The sequence below is a fragment of the Trachurus japonicus genome, chromosome 9, assembly GCF_045865225.1.
Source record: "Trachurus japonicus isolate A0001 chromosome 9, Traja_1.0".
In the NCBI taxonomy this organism is placed as follows: Eukaryota; Metazoa; Chordata; class Actinopteri; order Carangiformes; family Carangidae; genus Trachurus; species Trachurus japonicus.
In genome coordinates, this window is record NC_140915.1 from 3,348,103 (window position 1) to 3,366,098 (window position 17,996).

General features: G+C 44.5%; 1 protein-coding gene across 2 annotated transcripts in view; it reads left to right on the forward strand.

Annotated features, from left to right (window-relative positions):
* Positions 1-276: 276 nt before the first annotated feature.
* LOC146980634 (hamartin-like) overlaps positions 277-17,996 on the forward strand; it is a 30,157-nt gene continuing 12,437 nt past the window's right edge. Inside the window, exons 1-15 of one of the 2 annotated variants that reach the window (XM_085785715.1) lie at positions 277-338; positions 1,518-1,645; positions 1,817-1,920; positions 3,473-3,625; positions 4,921-5,065; positions 6,306-6,460; positions 6,662-6,735; positions 7,450-7,643; positions 8,400-8,473; positions 9,729-9,852; positions 9,934-10,046; positions 11,293-11,386; positions 12,954-13,228; positions 14,549-14,724; positions 15,030-15,100. In XM_085785715.1, the coding sequence (XP_085641841.1) occupies positions 1,537-1,645; positions 1,817-1,920; positions 3,473-3,625; positions 4,921-5,065; positions 6,306-6,460; positions 6,662-6,735; positions 7,450-7,643; positions 8,400-8,473; positions 9,729-9,852; positions 9,934-10,046; positions 11,293-11,386; positions 12,954-13,228; positions 14,549-14,724; positions 15,030-15,100 (1,861 nt within the window). In that variant the 5' untranslated portion in view covers positions 277-338; positions 1,518-1,536. Of the gene's footprint in view, positions 339-1,507; positions 1,646-1,816; positions 1,921-3,472; positions 3,626-4,920; positions 5,066-6,305; positions 6,461-6,661; positions 6,736-7,449; positions 7,644-8,399; positions 8,474-9,728; positions 9,853-9,933; positions 10,047-11,292; positions 11,387-12,953; positions 13,229-14,548; positions 14,725-15,029; positions 15,101-17,996 lie in introns of both variants that reach the window. The other variant, XM_085785716.1, reaches the window with a different exon arrangement.

Genomic DNA, 17,996 nt, shown 5'->3' on the forward strand with positions numbered 1-17,996 from the left:
AAAGTGCAAAACCCTAAGTATGTAGTAAAATAACTAATTGTGTGTGTGTGTGTTGTGCAATAATCAGCAGATTGAGAAACCTCACAGCTGCTGTTCTCTCTCTCTTTCACACACACACACACACACACACACACACACACACACACACACACACACACACACACACACACACACACACACAAAAATATTTTCTCAGTCAGTCGAAGGCCGTTTTTCCCACCGTGTCGCGCCTCCCTGAACGCGTCCTGACGCTGCGTGGTGACGTGGTGACGTGCTGGTGGGCGGGGCCTCGTGTTGCTCAACATGGCTGCGCCCTGCTCGGATCAACAGGTCTGAAGGTAACGCGGCTCCTCCGACTCATAAACTTTGTTCTGAAGTTTGTTTCTTTCACGCAAACAGTCGGTTCGAGCGCCGGAAATGACGTCACGGGGCGGGAAGAACACGACGTCAGCTACTTTGTACGCTGACATGACGTAACAGGGCCGGTAGCGTGTTAGCTGCGTTAGCTTAGCATCGAGCTAACTCCTTCATACTGCAGCAACAGGCGGCCCTGATGCTAAGCTAAAACGGTTAGCTTCGGTGCGTCACATGAAACGTAACGTAACGGCAGTGACGTCAGAGCCGCGGTGGGCGGCTACGTGCAGACGCAGTGACGTGTTCCTCAGGGTGACGTCACAGGCCGTCATCATCTTCACAGTTAAAAACATGAAGTAGTTGTTTTTTATATATATAATGTGGAGAAAATAAAAGAGTTAATTTAACATTTAAAGTTCATATCTGACAGATACCCACAATGCACCTCTTCCTTCCTCTGGCCTATGACGTCAGGGGCTCGTCAGAGGTGGGAGGGGCTTATTGACAGGTGTTTAGCCTACTAACAATCAGACCAATAACAGCAGCAAAGTCATGTCTGCTGGATAATCCAATGAGAAGCCTCGTTCGCCTGATGAGTGAAACTGATGTTTTATGACTTCGTTAATTTTAAAGGGATAGTTCACCCAAAATTGAAATTTCTTTACTCATTATCTCCTCCCCCTCATGTGGACTAAGGGCTGGGAGAAGTTTCAGAGTCCTCCGTGGCTTCTCTGAGTTACAGGGGGTCTCGGCGTAGCAGTGCATGTCCATATGACGGTTGCAAATGGATACCAGCTGTCTTCATAACAAAAAGACACACCAAAAAACATCCAGATACCTCCATGCTGCTCGTATGTAATGTCCGTCTTGTATTGAAGCCCCGACATGAGAAATTGTTCCGAAAAAAATTAAATAAGTCTATATTTTAAGCTTGTTTGTAGCGGAAGCTCCCAGTGTTGTTCTGCCGGAATCTCGCGTGATTTGCGGAGCCGTGAACTGGGCGTCAATGCAAATCCCGCGAGATTTGCACGGACGCAGGCAAAGTAGTGAACTGAGACACTGGGAGCTGCTGCTACAACGAGGATAAACACAGAGAATTCATTACTTTGTTTCTCTGAGACGTATGTGAGACAATGTGAGACGTGTCCAACAGGTGTGTCCAGGTGTGTCCAGGTGTCCACCATGGCCAAGGAGCAGGTGAATATCAGTGAGCTGCTGCTCTCATTGGACAGTTCAGAGCTGCAGGAGGCGGAGCAAGTCAGGACGGCCGTCAACCAGCAGCTCAGCACAGGTCAGTCTACCTGACTTTACCTGTCTACTCTCTACCTGTCTCTGTCTTTACCTGTCTGTCTTCACCTGTCTCTGCCTATCTATGTCTGTCTTTACCTGCCTCTATTTTCACCTGTCTTCACCTGTCTTTACCTGTCTTCACCTGTCCGTGTCTGTCCCTGTCCCCTCTCAGACCGAGGCGGTGCCGTCCTCTCCTCCCTGGTGGAGTACTACCTGGACTCGTCGTCCCCTCAGGCGGTCGTCCTCCTGTCCTCCATCAGGGAGCCTCATCACAAGGTGAGACCCCGCTGTCTCTCACCTGTCTGTCTGTCTGTCTGTCTGTCTGTCTGTCCGTCTGTCTGTCTGTCTGTCTGTCTGTCTGTCCGTCCGTCCGTCCGTCCGTCCGTCCGTCCGTCCGTCCGTCCGTCCGTCCGTCCGTCTGTCTGTCTGTCCCGTATGAACATCTGTCTGTCTGTCTGTCTGTCTGTGTGTCTGTCTGTCTGTCTGTCTGTCTGTCTACCTGTCTGTCTGTCCACCTGTCTGTCTGTCTGTCTGTCAGCCTGTATGAACATCTGTCTGTCTGTCTGTCTGTCTGTCTGTCTGTCTGTCCTGTATGAACACCTGTCTGTCTGTCTGTCTGTCTGTCCTGTATGAACACCTGTCTGTCTGTCTGTCTGTCTGTCTGTCCTGTATGAACGTCTGTCTGTCTGTCTGTCTGTCTGTCTGTCTGTCTGTCTGTCCTGTATGAACACCTGTCTGTCTGTCTGTCTGTCTGTCTGTCTGTCTGTCCTGTATGAACACCTGTCTGTCTGTCTGTCTGTCTGTCCTGTATGAACACCTGTCTGTCTGTCTGTCTGTCTGTCTGTCTGTCCTGTATGAACACCTGTCTGTCTGTCTGTCTGTCTGTCTGTCCTGTATGAACACCTGTCTGTCTGTCTGTCTGTCTGTCTGTCTGTCTGTCTGTCTGTCTGTCTGTCTGTCTGTCTGTCTGTCCTGTATGAACACCTGTCTGTCTGTCTGTCTGTCTGTCTGTCTGTCTGTCTGTCTGTCCTGTATGAACACCTGTCTGTCTGTCTGTCTGTCTGTCTGTCTGTCTGTCTGTCTGTCTGTCTGTCTGTCCTGTATGAACGTCTGTCTGTCTGTCTGTCTGTCTGTCTGTCTGTCTGTCTGTCTGTCTGTCTGTCTGTCTGTCCTGTATGAACATCTGTCTGTCTGTCTGTCTGTCTGTCTGTCTGTCTGTCTGTCTGTCTGTCTGTCTGTCCTGTGTGAACGTCTGTCTGTCTGTCTGTCTGTCTGTCTGTCTGTCTGTCTGTCTGTCTGTCTGTCTGTCTGTCTGTCTGTCTGTCCTGTGTGAACGTCTGTCTGTCTGTCTGTCTGTCTGTCTGTCCTGTATGAACACCTGTCTGTCTGTCTGTCTGTCTGTCCTGTATGAACACCTGTCTGTCTGTCTGTCTGTCTGTCTGTCTGTCTGTCTGTCTGTCCTGTATGAACATCTGTCTGTCTGTCTGTCTGTCTGTCCGTCTGTCTGTCTGTCTGTCTGTCTGTCTGTCCTGTATGAACACCTGTCTGTCTGTCCTGTATGAACACCTGTCTGTCTGTCTGTCCTGTATGAACACCTGTCTGTCTGTCCTGTATGAACACCTGTCTGTCTGTCTGTCCTGTATGAACACCTGTCTGTCTGTCTGTCTGTCTGTCTGTCCGTCCTGTATGAACACCTGTCTGTCTGTCTGTCTGTCTGTCTGTCTGTCTGTCTGTCCTGTATGAACACCTGTCTGTCTGTCTGTCTGCCTGCCTGCCTGCCTGCCTGTCTGTCCTGTATGAACACCTGTCTGTCTGTCCGTCCCTGCAGCTGCTGCTGGAGAAGCTGAATGAGAGTCTGAGTCGACCGGCGAGCCGCCTCGCTGCGCTCACGCTGCTGGGACATCTGGTCCGCAAGCAGCCGCCGTGGGTTCATCACATCAGCCGCTCGCCGCTGCTGCAGGCGCTGCTGCGCTGCCTCAAGGTAAACATCATAACCATGCTAGCTAGGCTAAAAACAGTAAACATGCTAGCTAGGCTAAACACAGTAAACATGCTAGCTAGGCTAAACACAGTAAACATGCTAGCTAGGCTAAAAACAGTAAACATGCTAGCTAGGCTAACCAAACTAACTAGGCTAAACACAGTAAACATGATAACTAGGCTAATCACAGTAAACATGATAACCAACCATGCTAACTAGGCTAATCACAGTAAACAACATGATAACCAACCATGCTAACTAGGCTAACCACTCTAACTAGGCTAAACACAGTAAACATGATAACCCGGCTAAACATAGTAAACATGCTAACCATGCTAACTAGGCTAAACACAGTAAACATGATAACCATGCTAGCTAGGCTAACCACACTAAACATGATAACCATGCTAATCACCGTAAACATGCTAACTAGGCTAAACACAGTAAACATGATAACCATGCTAAACACAGTAAACATGATAACCATGCTAACTAGGCTAAACACAGTAAACATAACTAGTCTAAACACAGTAAAAATGCTAACTAGGCTAACCACACTAAACATGATAACCATGCTAACCACCGTAAACATGCTAACTAGTCTAAACACAGTAGACATGCTAACTAGGCTAACCACACTAACAAGGCAAAACACAGTAAACATGCTGACTAGGCTATCATGTTAACCATAGTAAACACAGTAAACATGCTAACCATGGTAACTAGGCTAACCAAACTAACTAGGCTAAACACAGTAAACATGATAACTAGGCTAATCACAGTAAACATGATAACCAACCATGCTAACTAGGCTAATCACAGTAAACATGATAACCAACCATGCTAACTAGGCTAACCACTCTAACTAGGCTAATCACAGTAAACATGATAACCAACCATGCTAACTAGGCTAATCACAGTAAACATGATAACCAACCATGCTAACTAGGCTAACCACTCTAACTAGGCTAATCACAGTAAACATGATAACCAACCATGCTAACTAGGCTAACCACTCTAACTAGGCTAAACACAGTAAACATGATAACTAGGCTAACCACACTAACAAGGCTAAACACAGTAAACATGCTGACTAGGCTATCATGTTAACCATAGTAAACACAGTAAACATGCTAACCATGGTAACTAGGCTAAACCAGTTAAAATATTTTAACGCTGTTGCTGTTAACCGTGGCCGTTGACGGTATTCTGTCCGCTCAGTGTCAATCTGTGGCTGTGCTCATAAAGTTGTGTGTGTCAGCAGCTGACTGTTGTTGTTGTTGTTGTTTTCTCAGACTGACGTTGACGTCGTGGTCCTGATCACCGCCGTCCTGGTCCTCATCACGCTATTACCCATGATCCCTCAGGCCGGGAAGCAGCACATCTACGACTTCTTCGACGTGTTTGGACGCCTCGCATCCTGGAGCTACAGGAACCCCAGTGAGACACACACACACACACACACACACACACACACACACACACACACACACACACACACACACACACACACAGGCTTTGTCCTAACCCCCCCTCCTTTCTATCTAGTGACCAGTTGTTGTAGTGGTGTCTGAATGTTTAGTGATTATTAATGTTCACTATATAGTGACTGAATCTATCCCACAATTCACCGTGAAATGTAGTGAACATCCGATGGTCACTAACCGGAGCAAGATATCCCATCATGCATTGCGGTGACGGATCGCCGTTACCACAGCGACCCAGAGTGACCGGTGTAGCTACCAAATAAATGAAGTAGCGACCGGTGTAGCTACCAAATAAATGAAGTAGTGACCGGTGTAGCTACCAAATAAATGCAGTAGCGACCGGTGTAGCTACCAAATAAATGCAGTAGCGACCGGTGTAGCTACCAAATAAATGCAGTAGTGACCGGTGTAGCTACCAAATAAATGCAGTAGCGACCGGTGTAGCTACCAAATAAATGCAGTAGCGACCGGTGTAGCTACCAAATAAATGAAGTAGCGACCGGTGTAGCTACCAAATAAATGCAGTAGCGACCGGTGTAGCTACCAAATAAATGCAGTAGCGACCGGTGTAGCTACCAAATAAATGCAGTAGTGACCGGTGTAGCTACCAAATAAATGCAGTAGCGACCGGTGTAGCTACCAAATAAATGCAGTAGTGACCGGTGTAGCTACCAAATAAATGCAGTAGCGACCGGTGTAGCTACCAAATAAATGCAGTAGTGACCGGTGTAGCTACCAAATAAATGCAGTAGTGCCCGGTGTAGCTACCAAATAAATGAAGTAGTGACCGGTGTAGCTACCAAATAAATGAAGTAGTGACCGGTGTAGCTACCAAATAAATGCAGTAGTGCAGCAGCCTCAATAAATGTGTTCAGCTGCCAGAGTTGTTCGGTCGCGGCTTCCACAGACTCCCACAACAAACGTCAGAGCAAATTTCCTAACAAGCGTTATAAACTGACCACAGACTCTGGATAGCGAGGCTAATTTCTGTTAGCCCGTCTATGGTGTTTTACATTATACGTTAGCATTAAGCTAGCGGACTTTATGCTTAGTTGTGACACTGGCTGTGTGTGTTTTGAACGTTGTTTCAAACTATGTGGGTTTGATTGAACATCTTTGATGCTTAAATATATAGCATCTGATTGGCTGCTGCCGCCCCCTGAGCTCTGATTGGCTGCTGCTGCCCCCTTCAGGTCATGTGCCGGTGGTGCACCTGGTCCACCTCCATGCCGGCGTGTACTCCCTGTTCCACCGTCTCTATGGGATGTTTCCCTGCAACTTCATCTCCTACCTGAGGCTCCACTACAGCATGAAGGAGAACATGGACACCTTCCAGGAGGTCGTCAAGGTAACGACCAGAACAGACCAGTACAGACCAGAACAGACCAGAACAGACCAGAACAGACCAGTACAGACCAGAACAGACCAGCAGAGACCAGTAGAGACCAGTACAGACCAGATCAGACCAGTAGAGACCAGAACTGACCAGATCAGACCAGTACAGACCAGTACCACGTGTAGCAGCTGAGTCTCTATGTCTCCTCTGCAGCCCATGCTGGAGCTGGTCCGGGTTCACCCAGAGCTGGTCACAGGGACTCAGGACTATGAACTGGACCCGTCCAGGTGAGTACCAGCTTCACCTGGTCCTGACCTCTCCTTTGTGTTGTGTTGTTGAACTATCCCTTTAAATGCCACCAGAATTTCTGGAAAAAAACAATTTCTCCAAAGAAGTTGAAAAATTTCTAGAAAAAAATTCCCCCCCAAAAAATTCTAGAAAAATGTGGAAAAATTTTCAAAAAAGAAGAAAAAATTCTAGAAAAATGTGGGAAAATTTCCAAAAAAGAAGAAAAAATTCTAGAAAAATGTGGAAAAATTTCAAAAAAAGAAGAAAAAATTCTAGAAAAATGTGGGAAAATTTCCAAAAAAAAGAAGAAAAAAATTCTAGAAAAATGTGGAAAAATTAAAAAAAAAAAAATTCTAGAAAAATTAAAGAAAAAAAGAAATCTAGAAAAATGTGGAAAATTAAAAAAAAGAAAGAAAAAAATTCTAGAAAAATGTGGAAAAATTAAAAAAAGAAAGAAAAAAATTCTAGAAAAATGTGGAAACATTTTAAAAAGAAAGAAAAAAATTCTAGAAAAATGTGGAAAAGTAAAAAAAAAAAAAAAAATCTAGAAAAATGTGGGAAAAATTAAAAAAAATAAAATAAAAAATTCTAGAAAAAAGTGTTAAAATTTCAAGAGAAGGTTGGGGGCCCTGAACCCTCTCCAGGCACCTGGGGGCCCCGGACCAAACAGCTCAGCTCAGCTCAGCTCAGTGTGTGGTGACTTCCTGTCCCAGGTGGAGGTGCTACGAGGTCCACGACATCGTCATCGAGTGCTCGCGGGTTTCTCTGGACCCTCTGGAGGCGTCGTGTGAGGAGGACCTGTACTCCTCCTCCTCCTCCTCCCCCAGACCCCCCCGCCTCTCCTCCCCCCTCCCCCTGCTGGACCTCAGCCCCGGGGGCCTCGGCACCGAGTCCGTCTGCAGCCCAGGTAACCGCCACTTACTTTACTTTATTAGTTTATTTAGTCGGGACAATGCATATTAATGGACAGTGAGTACTAGAGTACCACAGTAAATACACCGGATTTAGCACTGGTGCTAAATTACATCCGTAGTCCCCAAAACAATACAACTATTAACATAAAAAGTCCATAAAGACGGAGGACCAGTAGATAACAGGAAAAGTACATTTACATAGTTACAGGGTTGGACATGATTCTTTCAATTGTAAAAAAAAAAATATATATATATAATCTATATAGCTGGAATTAACATGATTCATTGAAATATATAATATATAATATATAATATTGAAATGTATATATCTATACAGTTGCGATTGACATTATTTATTTTAAATATGAAAATATAAATCTATACAGTTGTGCTTGACATGATTCGTTGAATTATAAAAAAAATATATATATCTATACAGTTGCAATTGACATGATTCATTGAAATATAAAAAAATATATATCCATACAGATGTGGCTGACATGGTTCGTTGAATTATAAAAAAATATATATATCGATGTAGCTGGGACTGACATGATTAATTTAATTGAAAAAAAACATATAATTACACACGCTCGGGCTAGATTTACTTTCACCAGACCGAGCATGCTTACATGATTACACCCTGACTGATTAATGCACACAACCAGAACCAGAACCAGAACCAGACTGTTTCCATGGAGACGGTTCCTGATTGATTGATTATTGATTATTGATCTGTCTGTTGGCAGGAAGTTCTGTCTGTCCTTCGCCGTCTGGACGTCTGGCTCTTCCTCAGCTGACCTTCAACACCTGCTGCTCTCAGGTGAGTCAGTTTCCCATGATGCCCTGCAGCTCTGATGCTGCGTTCGAGACGACTCAGAACTCTGAATCTCCCAGTTCAGGCGCACCGCGACCAGAATAAAGACAAACATGTTGGAAACTCTGCATTCAAAGTTCTTCACGCAGCTAAAACATAGAAACATCACAAAGACACAAACAATTAAAGAAAGAAGCTTTTTAAATTCAGATAATTTAAAATCAAAGAGAAACAACTGTGTTCCACAACACCAGTAGTTCATATTGTAATATTGTATATTTCATAACGTTTTAATGAATTTTGATGAAGCTACGTTTACACGGAAACGACCTGAATAGGAAACTGAAACTGAAACTGAAACTTTTTATTCTGCGTTTTCTGGGGCCCAAAAATGCCATCGCCGTCCAAAAGTAAAACAATAATAAAAAAAAGTGGTAAAAAATCTCCCCCAAAAAAGTTTGAAAAGAAAAAAATTCTAGAAAAATGTGGTAAAATTCCTAAAAAAAAAAAAAAAGTTATTAAAAAATTCTGGAAGAAACTGGTAAAATTTCTTCAAAAATTTTTGAAGTGGTAAAATTTAAAAAAAAAAAAAAAAAAAAACAATAATTAAAAAAAAGTGGTAAAAAATCTAAAAAAAAAAAATTAAAAAAAGCTATTTGAAAATTCTGGAAGAAACTGGTAAAATTTCTTCAAAAAATTTTTAAGTGGTAAAATTTAAAAAAAAAAACAATAATTAAAAAAAAAGTGGTAAAAAATCTAAAAAAAAAAATTAAAAAAAGCTATTCGAAAATTCTGGAAGAAACTGGTAAAATTTCTTCAAAAATTTTTTAAGTGGTAAAATTTCAAAAAAAAAAAAACAATAATTAAAAAAAAAGTGGTAAAAAATCTAAAAAAAAAATTAAAAAAAGCTATTAGAAAATTCTGGAAGAAACTGGTAAAATTTTGAAGTGGTAAAATTTCAAAAAAAAAAAAAGAACAATAATTTTTTTAAAAAGTGGTAAAAAATCTTTAAAAAAAAAAAAAAGTTTTGCCGTCTAAACGAAAGGCATGTAAGGCGAGCGTTGTCGTGTCAACAGAGCCTCAAAAAGTCGGGGGAGATTTTTTTCTCCAACTTTCCCGAGTGGGAGGAGCTCCGACACGAGGCGGCGTTCGATTGCAGAAGGTTGTAAAATCCCGACATCTGAGTTGTTCCTGAACGCAGCATAAGTCATGTTGAGGTTGAGACATAAATCTGACCAATGGCGTCGCTGCTCCCGTCCAGGCCGATGACGTCACGTGGAGCCCGTCGGCCCAGTGCGGTCTGTCCACGCCGCCGCCCGAGCCGGAGCCGCCGGCCGCCGCTCTAGGCCCCGCCCCCCCGCTGAGCCGGACCGCCTCCCTCTCAGGTGACACCAGCAGACTCAGGTGACCTCTGACCCCCCGTCTACTTCCTGTCCCACTCACCCGCTCACTCACCTGTCCTCCAGGTGGGAAATGTCCCTCGCAGGCCTCCGTCCCCGCGACGACGACGACGACGACGCCGCTGCCTGAGGAGGAGATCCAAGATGGAGGCCAGACGCAGGTGAGACCGGGACCTCAGGTAGACTCTGGCCCTGTCCCGTTCCTCCACACTTGGCTCAGTGCGCTTGGTTACACACACACTTTGGTGACGTTTTGCCGGCGGAACTTATATTTACATACAGTGTGCAGCATGTATTAAGTGGCCAAGCGTGTGGGGGGAGATTTAAAAGCAATCGGGACAAACTTGACCAGTGCAGCCTGTGCCGTTGTGCACAGTTTTAATACAGGGTATCCGCGGGGTCTTAAAAAGTATTAAAAGGTGATAAATCAATTTTGGGAAAATTAAGACCCTTAAAAAGTATTTAAAAGTCTTTTCACGACTTTATAAAGTCTTAAAATTTTGAAGGTATTTTTTCTGAATTAGCTGTCCAAGAGTTTGAGTCCTAAAAAACATTGTAAAAGTGTGTTAATTTATTCATTTTATTAAAAAAAAACAAAGATGAACCGATAAAATAGAAAATAAGATTGCTGTTTTTGTTTTTTGAGAGTGGAGCAATGTTTTTTTTTTTTTATTATAAACTTTGCCTTTGATTTATTATCCTAGCCTATTTTGAATTCTGTTGTATCATAGTGGTCTATAGTCTTTATCACAAACTAAAACTGCTAAGTTAAAAGTGTCACTGATGTAAATGGTTACAGCTTGAAGTGGCGGTGAGGTATTAAAAAATATTGAGAAGGTCTTGAAAAAGTCTTAAAAAGGTTTTAGAATTAACTTCAAGATTCCTGTATAAACCCTGTAATAAACAGTGCTGCTGGATCAGTCTCATCTGCTCCTAAAGTGTCTCTAGATTCAGATCATAACTGTAAGCCCAACTCCGTAAGTAAATAAAACAAACAAGAAAAACGAAAAAATAAAAACCTGAACAGAGCATGATGAATATAAAATATGACATTAAAAAGTCATAATTATGAGATAGAAAGTTCATTTCATTTTATTGAGATTAATTCAATCGCATTTACTAAACTTGACTTGTGGCTCTGGGTGACGGCGGACTTCACCGTGGTGCATTGTGGGATTTATACTTGGCCAAATAAAATACCGCTGGGATGCGGCCTGACCTTCAGTGTGGGTAAAGTGCAAATGAAGCTGCTGCACTTTCAGTCGTTGGAGAAATGGGACACACTGAACTGACACTAAGAACATGAACGCACACACCAAGTGGCCAAGTGTGTAAGTGTGATGGAGTGTTCATATTGGGACAGACCCTCTGTCCTCGTCGTCCCAGGCTTTTATTGTGAAGGAGTCTCTCTCTCCGTCCTCACAGGTGAAGCAGCAGCAGCCAATCACAGAGCTGGAGGGCCAGTCGTCTGTTCAGCCAATCACCGAGAGTGATGTCATCAGCAGCTGTGAAGGTGAAGGTGAGGATGACCATGGTCTGCTGTGTTTACCTTAGGGATTTGCAGTGCCCGGGTACCCGAGTAGGTAATCTGCTATCTGGTTATGAATTTATTATCCGGTTAACCTAGGTTTTAAAAAACGTCACGTTAGAGCAACAGTCTAGTGTCGGATCAAACTACATCATCATGCCGTGGTTCAGCTTTTTGTAGCTTCTGTTAAACAGTTTCGGATCAAGCAGCAACGTGATTTTCTGCTGAGTAAAAGCGTTTTTGGATCGAGCCTCGGACTTTCAAACCTTTTACAATAATCTGTGGTGGTTCCCTCGGAGACGACAGGTGTCATCAAGTCTGGTAGAAAATCTGCTGCTTTCAGTTTACAAACACTCTGAAACCTTCCCAGTTATTTCCTGAGACGATGCGATAAATAATAAATAATAAATAAGCACCGCTAATGATTTAAAGGGCCCATATTATGCAAAATCCACTTTCTACAGGTTTTGTAGTGGTCCTATGTGTTCCCGTGGCCTTTCTATGACGCCTGGAGGTGAAAACAGTCTGTTCACTCCCTTAATTGATTTCTACACTTTTTTGAGATCGTGTCTCCAAACGGGCGAATTGGAAGTGCTGGCAGACTTGACGTCAGGATGCGCTGAACTCAGGTGACTCCACCTCCCGGTACTTCCTTATACTCCCCCCGGGCCAGGAGGAAAAACGTGAGCTCCGCCCGCTGACCCGCTGACACGCTGACAGTTTGTGCTGCGCTCCTCAGTTTCACTTGTTTTTTTTATTTGACAGTTTAACACAGAACTTTCTGATGGTACTGTAGTAAGAGTCTCTCCATGTTTCTCCTTCTGCCACAGTCAAAAAAAAGAAAAAGAAAGAAGGAACATTTAGCCTACATTTTTTCAGACAAGATGCCAGTCTCAGAATTTTTTTTTTTTTTTTTCGGAAATCAATGCCCGACCCCTGTCCCAATGTCAACACTGGCACATGTACCTGTGAAAACCACACCCTCTCCCCGTGACAGGTGTGGAGTGGACGTGGTTTACACATCGTATTTGCATTTCAAGGTGCAGACACAGAAACAGCTCTGGAGAGCCACTTTTAGATTACTGAGATGTAGAGCTGCAGATTGATTTGGGGACAATACACTAGGAATACTATATGGTTGGACAACTTAGACCCATGTGAAATAGTTGAAAAACAGCATAATATGGGACCTTTAAAAAAAAGGAAAAAAAAGTTTTCTCCTCCGAGGCAGCCGCGCCATAAAGATGCTCATCTGCCCCGTATGTTATTATCTTAAACTCCATCTCTACTCTGATTATCCAGCTGATGTTTAGTCTGACGACGCTGTGTGTCAGTGATGTGACTGTCTGACGGTCAGAGCGCATTTATGCCCCGGCTGAGCTCTGTCAGTCAGACATGATGACCTCATTTTATTATTTATGACAGTATTCGGTTACCCGGGTAACACCAGGTTAGGTTACTCGGTTAGAAAATTATTGGAAATGCCCATCCCTACTTTACCTGTACTTTTATTTTGGTCACCTGGTCTGATGATGTCACTGCTGGTCTCTGTCTGCAGGTGTGATGTCAGAGGACGGCCCCCTGCCCCCCCCCTCCTCCTCCTCCACCCCTCGTGGTCGTGACTCCTCCTCTTCCTCCCTCTCCCTCCCCCCTCCTCCTCTTCCTCCCCCCTCCCCCCTCTCCCTCAGCTTCACCCCCCCTCCCCCCCGCACCCCATCAGAGGAGGCAGGCCCCGCCCCCTACGACCGAAGCCCCGCCCCCTCCCCCTACGAGCCCCTGTTCGACCTGGCTCTGCCTCACGCCGCCACGCTCTTCGTCGGGAGGAAGACTCAGGTCAGTGATCATCTATAATCAATAAATTAAAGGTTGGGTCTGGAGTTTTATTCGTTGCAGTTTGTAAACAAAGTAGGGGTGGGAGAAAAAAATCGATTCACATAAATATGGCGATCGATTTTTTTTAAATATTGTGCAATGTGCATTTGTTCGCCTTTTTTACATCCAGAGAGTCCAGGTTTTGAAAAGGGTTTAAGTTCACTTTATAATGGAGTATGTTAATTTATAGGCTCCTACAGTGTTTGTGTGCAGATAAATGTTAAAAATTCAGACTAAAAATCGAGAGAATCTGCAATATCGTAGAATCGCAATTTATATCGAATCGCCATCCAAAAAATCGTTAAAAAAAAAAACATTAAAACTGGGCTAAGCTGTGTACCCTCCTGCCCCAGACAGCAGCGGTTGTCATGACAACAAAGGAAAGGAAATACAGTCTGAGTGAAGCTCTGTAGCCGTGGGCCGACAGCCGACTGTCACCTCCGTGATATGTTGTTAATGTCTTTGTGTTGAGCTGGGAAGACGCTGTTAGCGGCGGATGCTAACCGCTACCGCTAGCCGAAGTTAGCATCGAGCTAGCTCACCACAACGGCCCTCATACTTGTTACCAGTGTCGGTGACGGTGGGGAATCGGTCCGCGGCTCCAGAGCTTCACTCAGACCGTATTTATTTTTCTTTGCGGTCCTGACTGCTGCTGCTGCTGAGAGAGAGACGTGCTAGCTGCCAGCTCTCGTTAGCATCAGAGACAGCTAGTGCAGCTAGCAGCCCTGAGCTACTACTCTGCTGCACGTAGCTTCACCTGAGCTCCGTCATTGGCTGGAGAGAAAACACCGACTCTCTCGCCATAGATATCTATGCTCTCTGACGACTCTCTAGCTCCACCCAGAAACGTCCACATGCAACAAAACCTGAATAAAACAGAGCAAAAGACCAAAATACAGACGGTGGGGGGGGGCTGCATACACGGCCCCCACCACACAGGACTAGAAGCCCATAGAACGAATTTCCTTGTTTCCTTTCCGCGTAGAAAACCAGCATGAGAACAATAGTGACGGACGAGAGTTTCACTATATTTATCTAATTTTTCATGTCACTATATCACCGTTTAGACTAATCTGATGTTTGTAAAGTTTATAAAACCAATGATTGGACAAACATTACTATTTACGTGTGCACATTTTTGTAATTAGTCATGGTTATCATAGATTAGCTGGGCTAACGGTTAGCTACCTGTTTAACTTTAATAACTCAGTGACTCAATAAACGCTCCATGAAAAAATATTTTCTCCAGCGGGTGGTTATTGATGCTGCTGTGTCCTGTAGGAGGCGCTGCAGCGAGCCTCGGGGCAGCAGGACGGTGTGGGGGGAGGAGGAGGAGGAGGAGGAGGAGGAGGAGAGGAGGAGGACAGGGAGGAGGACCAGACCATCGTGTCTCCTCTGGAGGTTCTGGACCAGCTGATCGTCCACGGACACAAAGCCCACGAGCGCCTCAGCAGGAGGTGAGTGATACGATACGATAAGTTACGATACGATACGATACGATAAACTTTATTGTCCCGTTCAGGGAAATTTGTCTTGGGCACTGTAGCTGCTCCATAAATGCCTTAATGGCCACAATGACTAAAACAAAAAACAAAAAGAACAATACACCTCAACCATATTAATCCAACAGCACTGCACACATCCCATAACATAGCCCATACATACACCTCATGATGATGTCACCGCGGAGGAGGAGGAGTCACGGGCGTGTTCACATGAAGACTGAGCAGTCACAGAGTGTGTGTGTGTGTGTGTGTTGCAGGCTGTCGACCGGCAGTAAGTCGGTGGACCGGAGTCATTTTGGAGGTAAACAGCAGAGCATGAAAACCAAAGGTACCTGAATCTAACACACACAGACTCACAACTCACTGAACTCACTGAACTCAACCGGCCTGCTTCTGTTCAGCACAGACTCAGAGACTCAGACTCAGAGACTCAGGGCCAATTCCAATTCTCATCTTAACCCTCTCAACCCTTAATTTTAGTAGCCCTCAAAACCAAGTGTTAAGGGCTATTTTGTGACTTAGAAATGGGACAGCCCTTAAATGCAGAGACAGGACGGCCGACTGACTGACCGACCGACCCCTTCCCGACCGGCTCCAAGCGGCAAAAACCCCGCGGGTGAAAGCGGATGTCACATAGCAACACCGGCCGGCTATTGACAAAAGATCGTAAAATAAAAAGATAAATGTTATGCAACATGACATAAATAACCCATAAAATGGGCCTAAACTAAGATAATACAATGGTTTTTGTAATATTTATATCTCTATTAACTCTTTCGCGACCACACTAATTGCTCAGCACATCCGCTCAGGACCACATGTTTTTGGCTATTTGTTTACCTTTTTCTCACGTCGAAGCGAACTCTGTACATCACCTAGAAACAAACGGTCTTCACGTGGTTGAAGAGTGACTTTCCAACGTGCTTCTCGAAAAAACGGCGAGTTTTTCCGCCGTTTCGTTCGTGAGTACGAAGTAGAAGAAGAGAGCTGGGTTTCTCCAAAAACGGAGCTCCCGCTCTAGTTTTAGAGAAAAACGCACTTTTGTGTCAAGTGGCGATCTGCTCATTTTACCGCTACTCTGCAGTGTGGCGTCTCCCAAATCATTTCTACGGCTAAATAAATATATTTGTAGGTAAATCTGGGGGATGTGGCAGCCTGGAGAGCAGCGGTGCAGCGGTGTGGGTCTCTGGCCGCAGCGCAGCAGCTCCGTGACACTGCTGTGTGACTGGCCGGCGGTGAGTGCTCTGGGGCGGGGGCGGCGGCTCACAGCCCCCGCTGCAGAGCGCCCGCTCCGCTGCACCGTGAAAACAGCAGAGATAACGGGCTTTCAGATCCGAGTCTCCAAACCAGAAACGTTTGTAACAGCACCGGAAAAACTCGCCAGATTTGTCGTCGGTCGCTTTTGTCAAAAGAGGGTTTGGAAAGTCGCCAGATTCAGCGAGAAAGTGGCAACACTGTAGCCGACAGCCGCACAGCGCTGCACGCTGTCCCCAGAGCAGCGTTCAAGGAGAACGATTACTCAAACAAAACCAAGATCACACAGTTTATAAAAACATTATGTTTTGATTTTAGTTTAAAACAGTTTTACATATCAGAGGAACCATATTCACACACAGGGACCTCAGAGTGTCTATTATCATAATCTGTAAAAAAAAGGTTTTGACGAGTTAACTCGTCAATGGTCGTGAACGTTCGGCAGGCTGTGATGAGTTTACTCGTCAATGGTCACGAAAGAGTTAACAAAGAAAATACTTAAATTTGTTTGGTTAAACTATGCAATGCATTCTGGGTAGCCCTTGTGTCGGAAAATCTCAATATTGAGGGCGATACAGCCCTTAAACTGGCCCCTCGACTTAATTTTTCTGAGAACTGGAACAGCACTTGCACTAGCGGCAGAGCCGGCCCTCCCTATAAGCGAACTAAGCAGCTGCTTAGGGCCCCGCAGCCACTAGGGGGCCCCCAAACTTTGCTCAATCATTTGTCTAACCGTCTCTGACAAAGTGTAACCCTTGACCCAACTGGCAACAATGACCGTGACACGCATACGTAAACGTAACGCAGACTGTGGCCGTTCTCCGGTAACGAGCGCGCACCACCCCTTCCCCTTCTCTCCCCCCTGGCCCCCTCCCTCCCTCACTCACTGAGATCGCGATTTGCGAGGAGGTGATTGGCTTTTGGAAAGCGACGATGTCCAAAAGGATATATCCGTCAGGTGCGGAAAATAGGAAAAAGAAGAAGGTCGAGGATGAAAAAAAACCAAGGACAAGGTAAGGCTAATTAATGTTATGTTTACTAGATGTAGCCTACGTTTAGCCGAAAAACATGTCGGTGCTTGTGTTAGCTCACTTAGCTGGCTAGCTGCTACATACCAGCCTGCTGCAGTTAACATGTCCTGGCTGATTTTAAGGTCTGTTTACAGTGAAAAGATAATGCTGTTTTCCTGTGAGGGGATAAAGGATCAATCACCCATTTATTAATGGCTGATTAGATATGTCATGTTGCCACATCCTCATTCCCCTGTGGCTGGTTCCAGTCATACAGTTGGTAAGTTTCTTGTTTGTTGCCACAATATGTTTATCTCTGTTGGAAAATTAAATTGTGTGTAAAGTGGCTAAAAAAATTCTACTAATCTTCTCCACAGCTCCAATGGTTACTGCTGATGATGCTGCTGACCAACCAACATCCTCTATCTTCTTCTCAACTTAAGTTTTGTTTTAAGGGTTCTAGAATTTAGCTGTACAGATAATTTAAAGAAAATAAATCTGTTCAAACTGTAATCTTTTGTAGAATCTTTTATCTTTCTGCTACATCAAAAGTACTGCCGGTTTGGAGCCACCTATTGCCATTCACAATATTAACATTAACATTCAGACAAAAACAAAGTAGAAGAAAAAATGACAAGTGCAATTAGACAGCTTTAAGTGTTTCAGTGACTCTAATTAGTAATAAAATATATGCTCGCCATCATGTTGATAGAGGTACAATAAAATATGCAAGGGTTGCATACGGTAGCTGGTTTTATGAATATTTGATGGTACATATACACTGTGAGGCAGGGCCCCCAATTTTATCCTGCTTAGGGCCCCCAGATGTACAGGGCCGGCCCTGACTAGCGGGAGCGCGCATTTTTGAGATTGAGGGTTAAGATTGAGGGTTAAGATTGAGGGTTAAGCGAGGAATTGGAATTCACCCTCTGACTCAGAGACTCAGACTCTTGTCTGCTC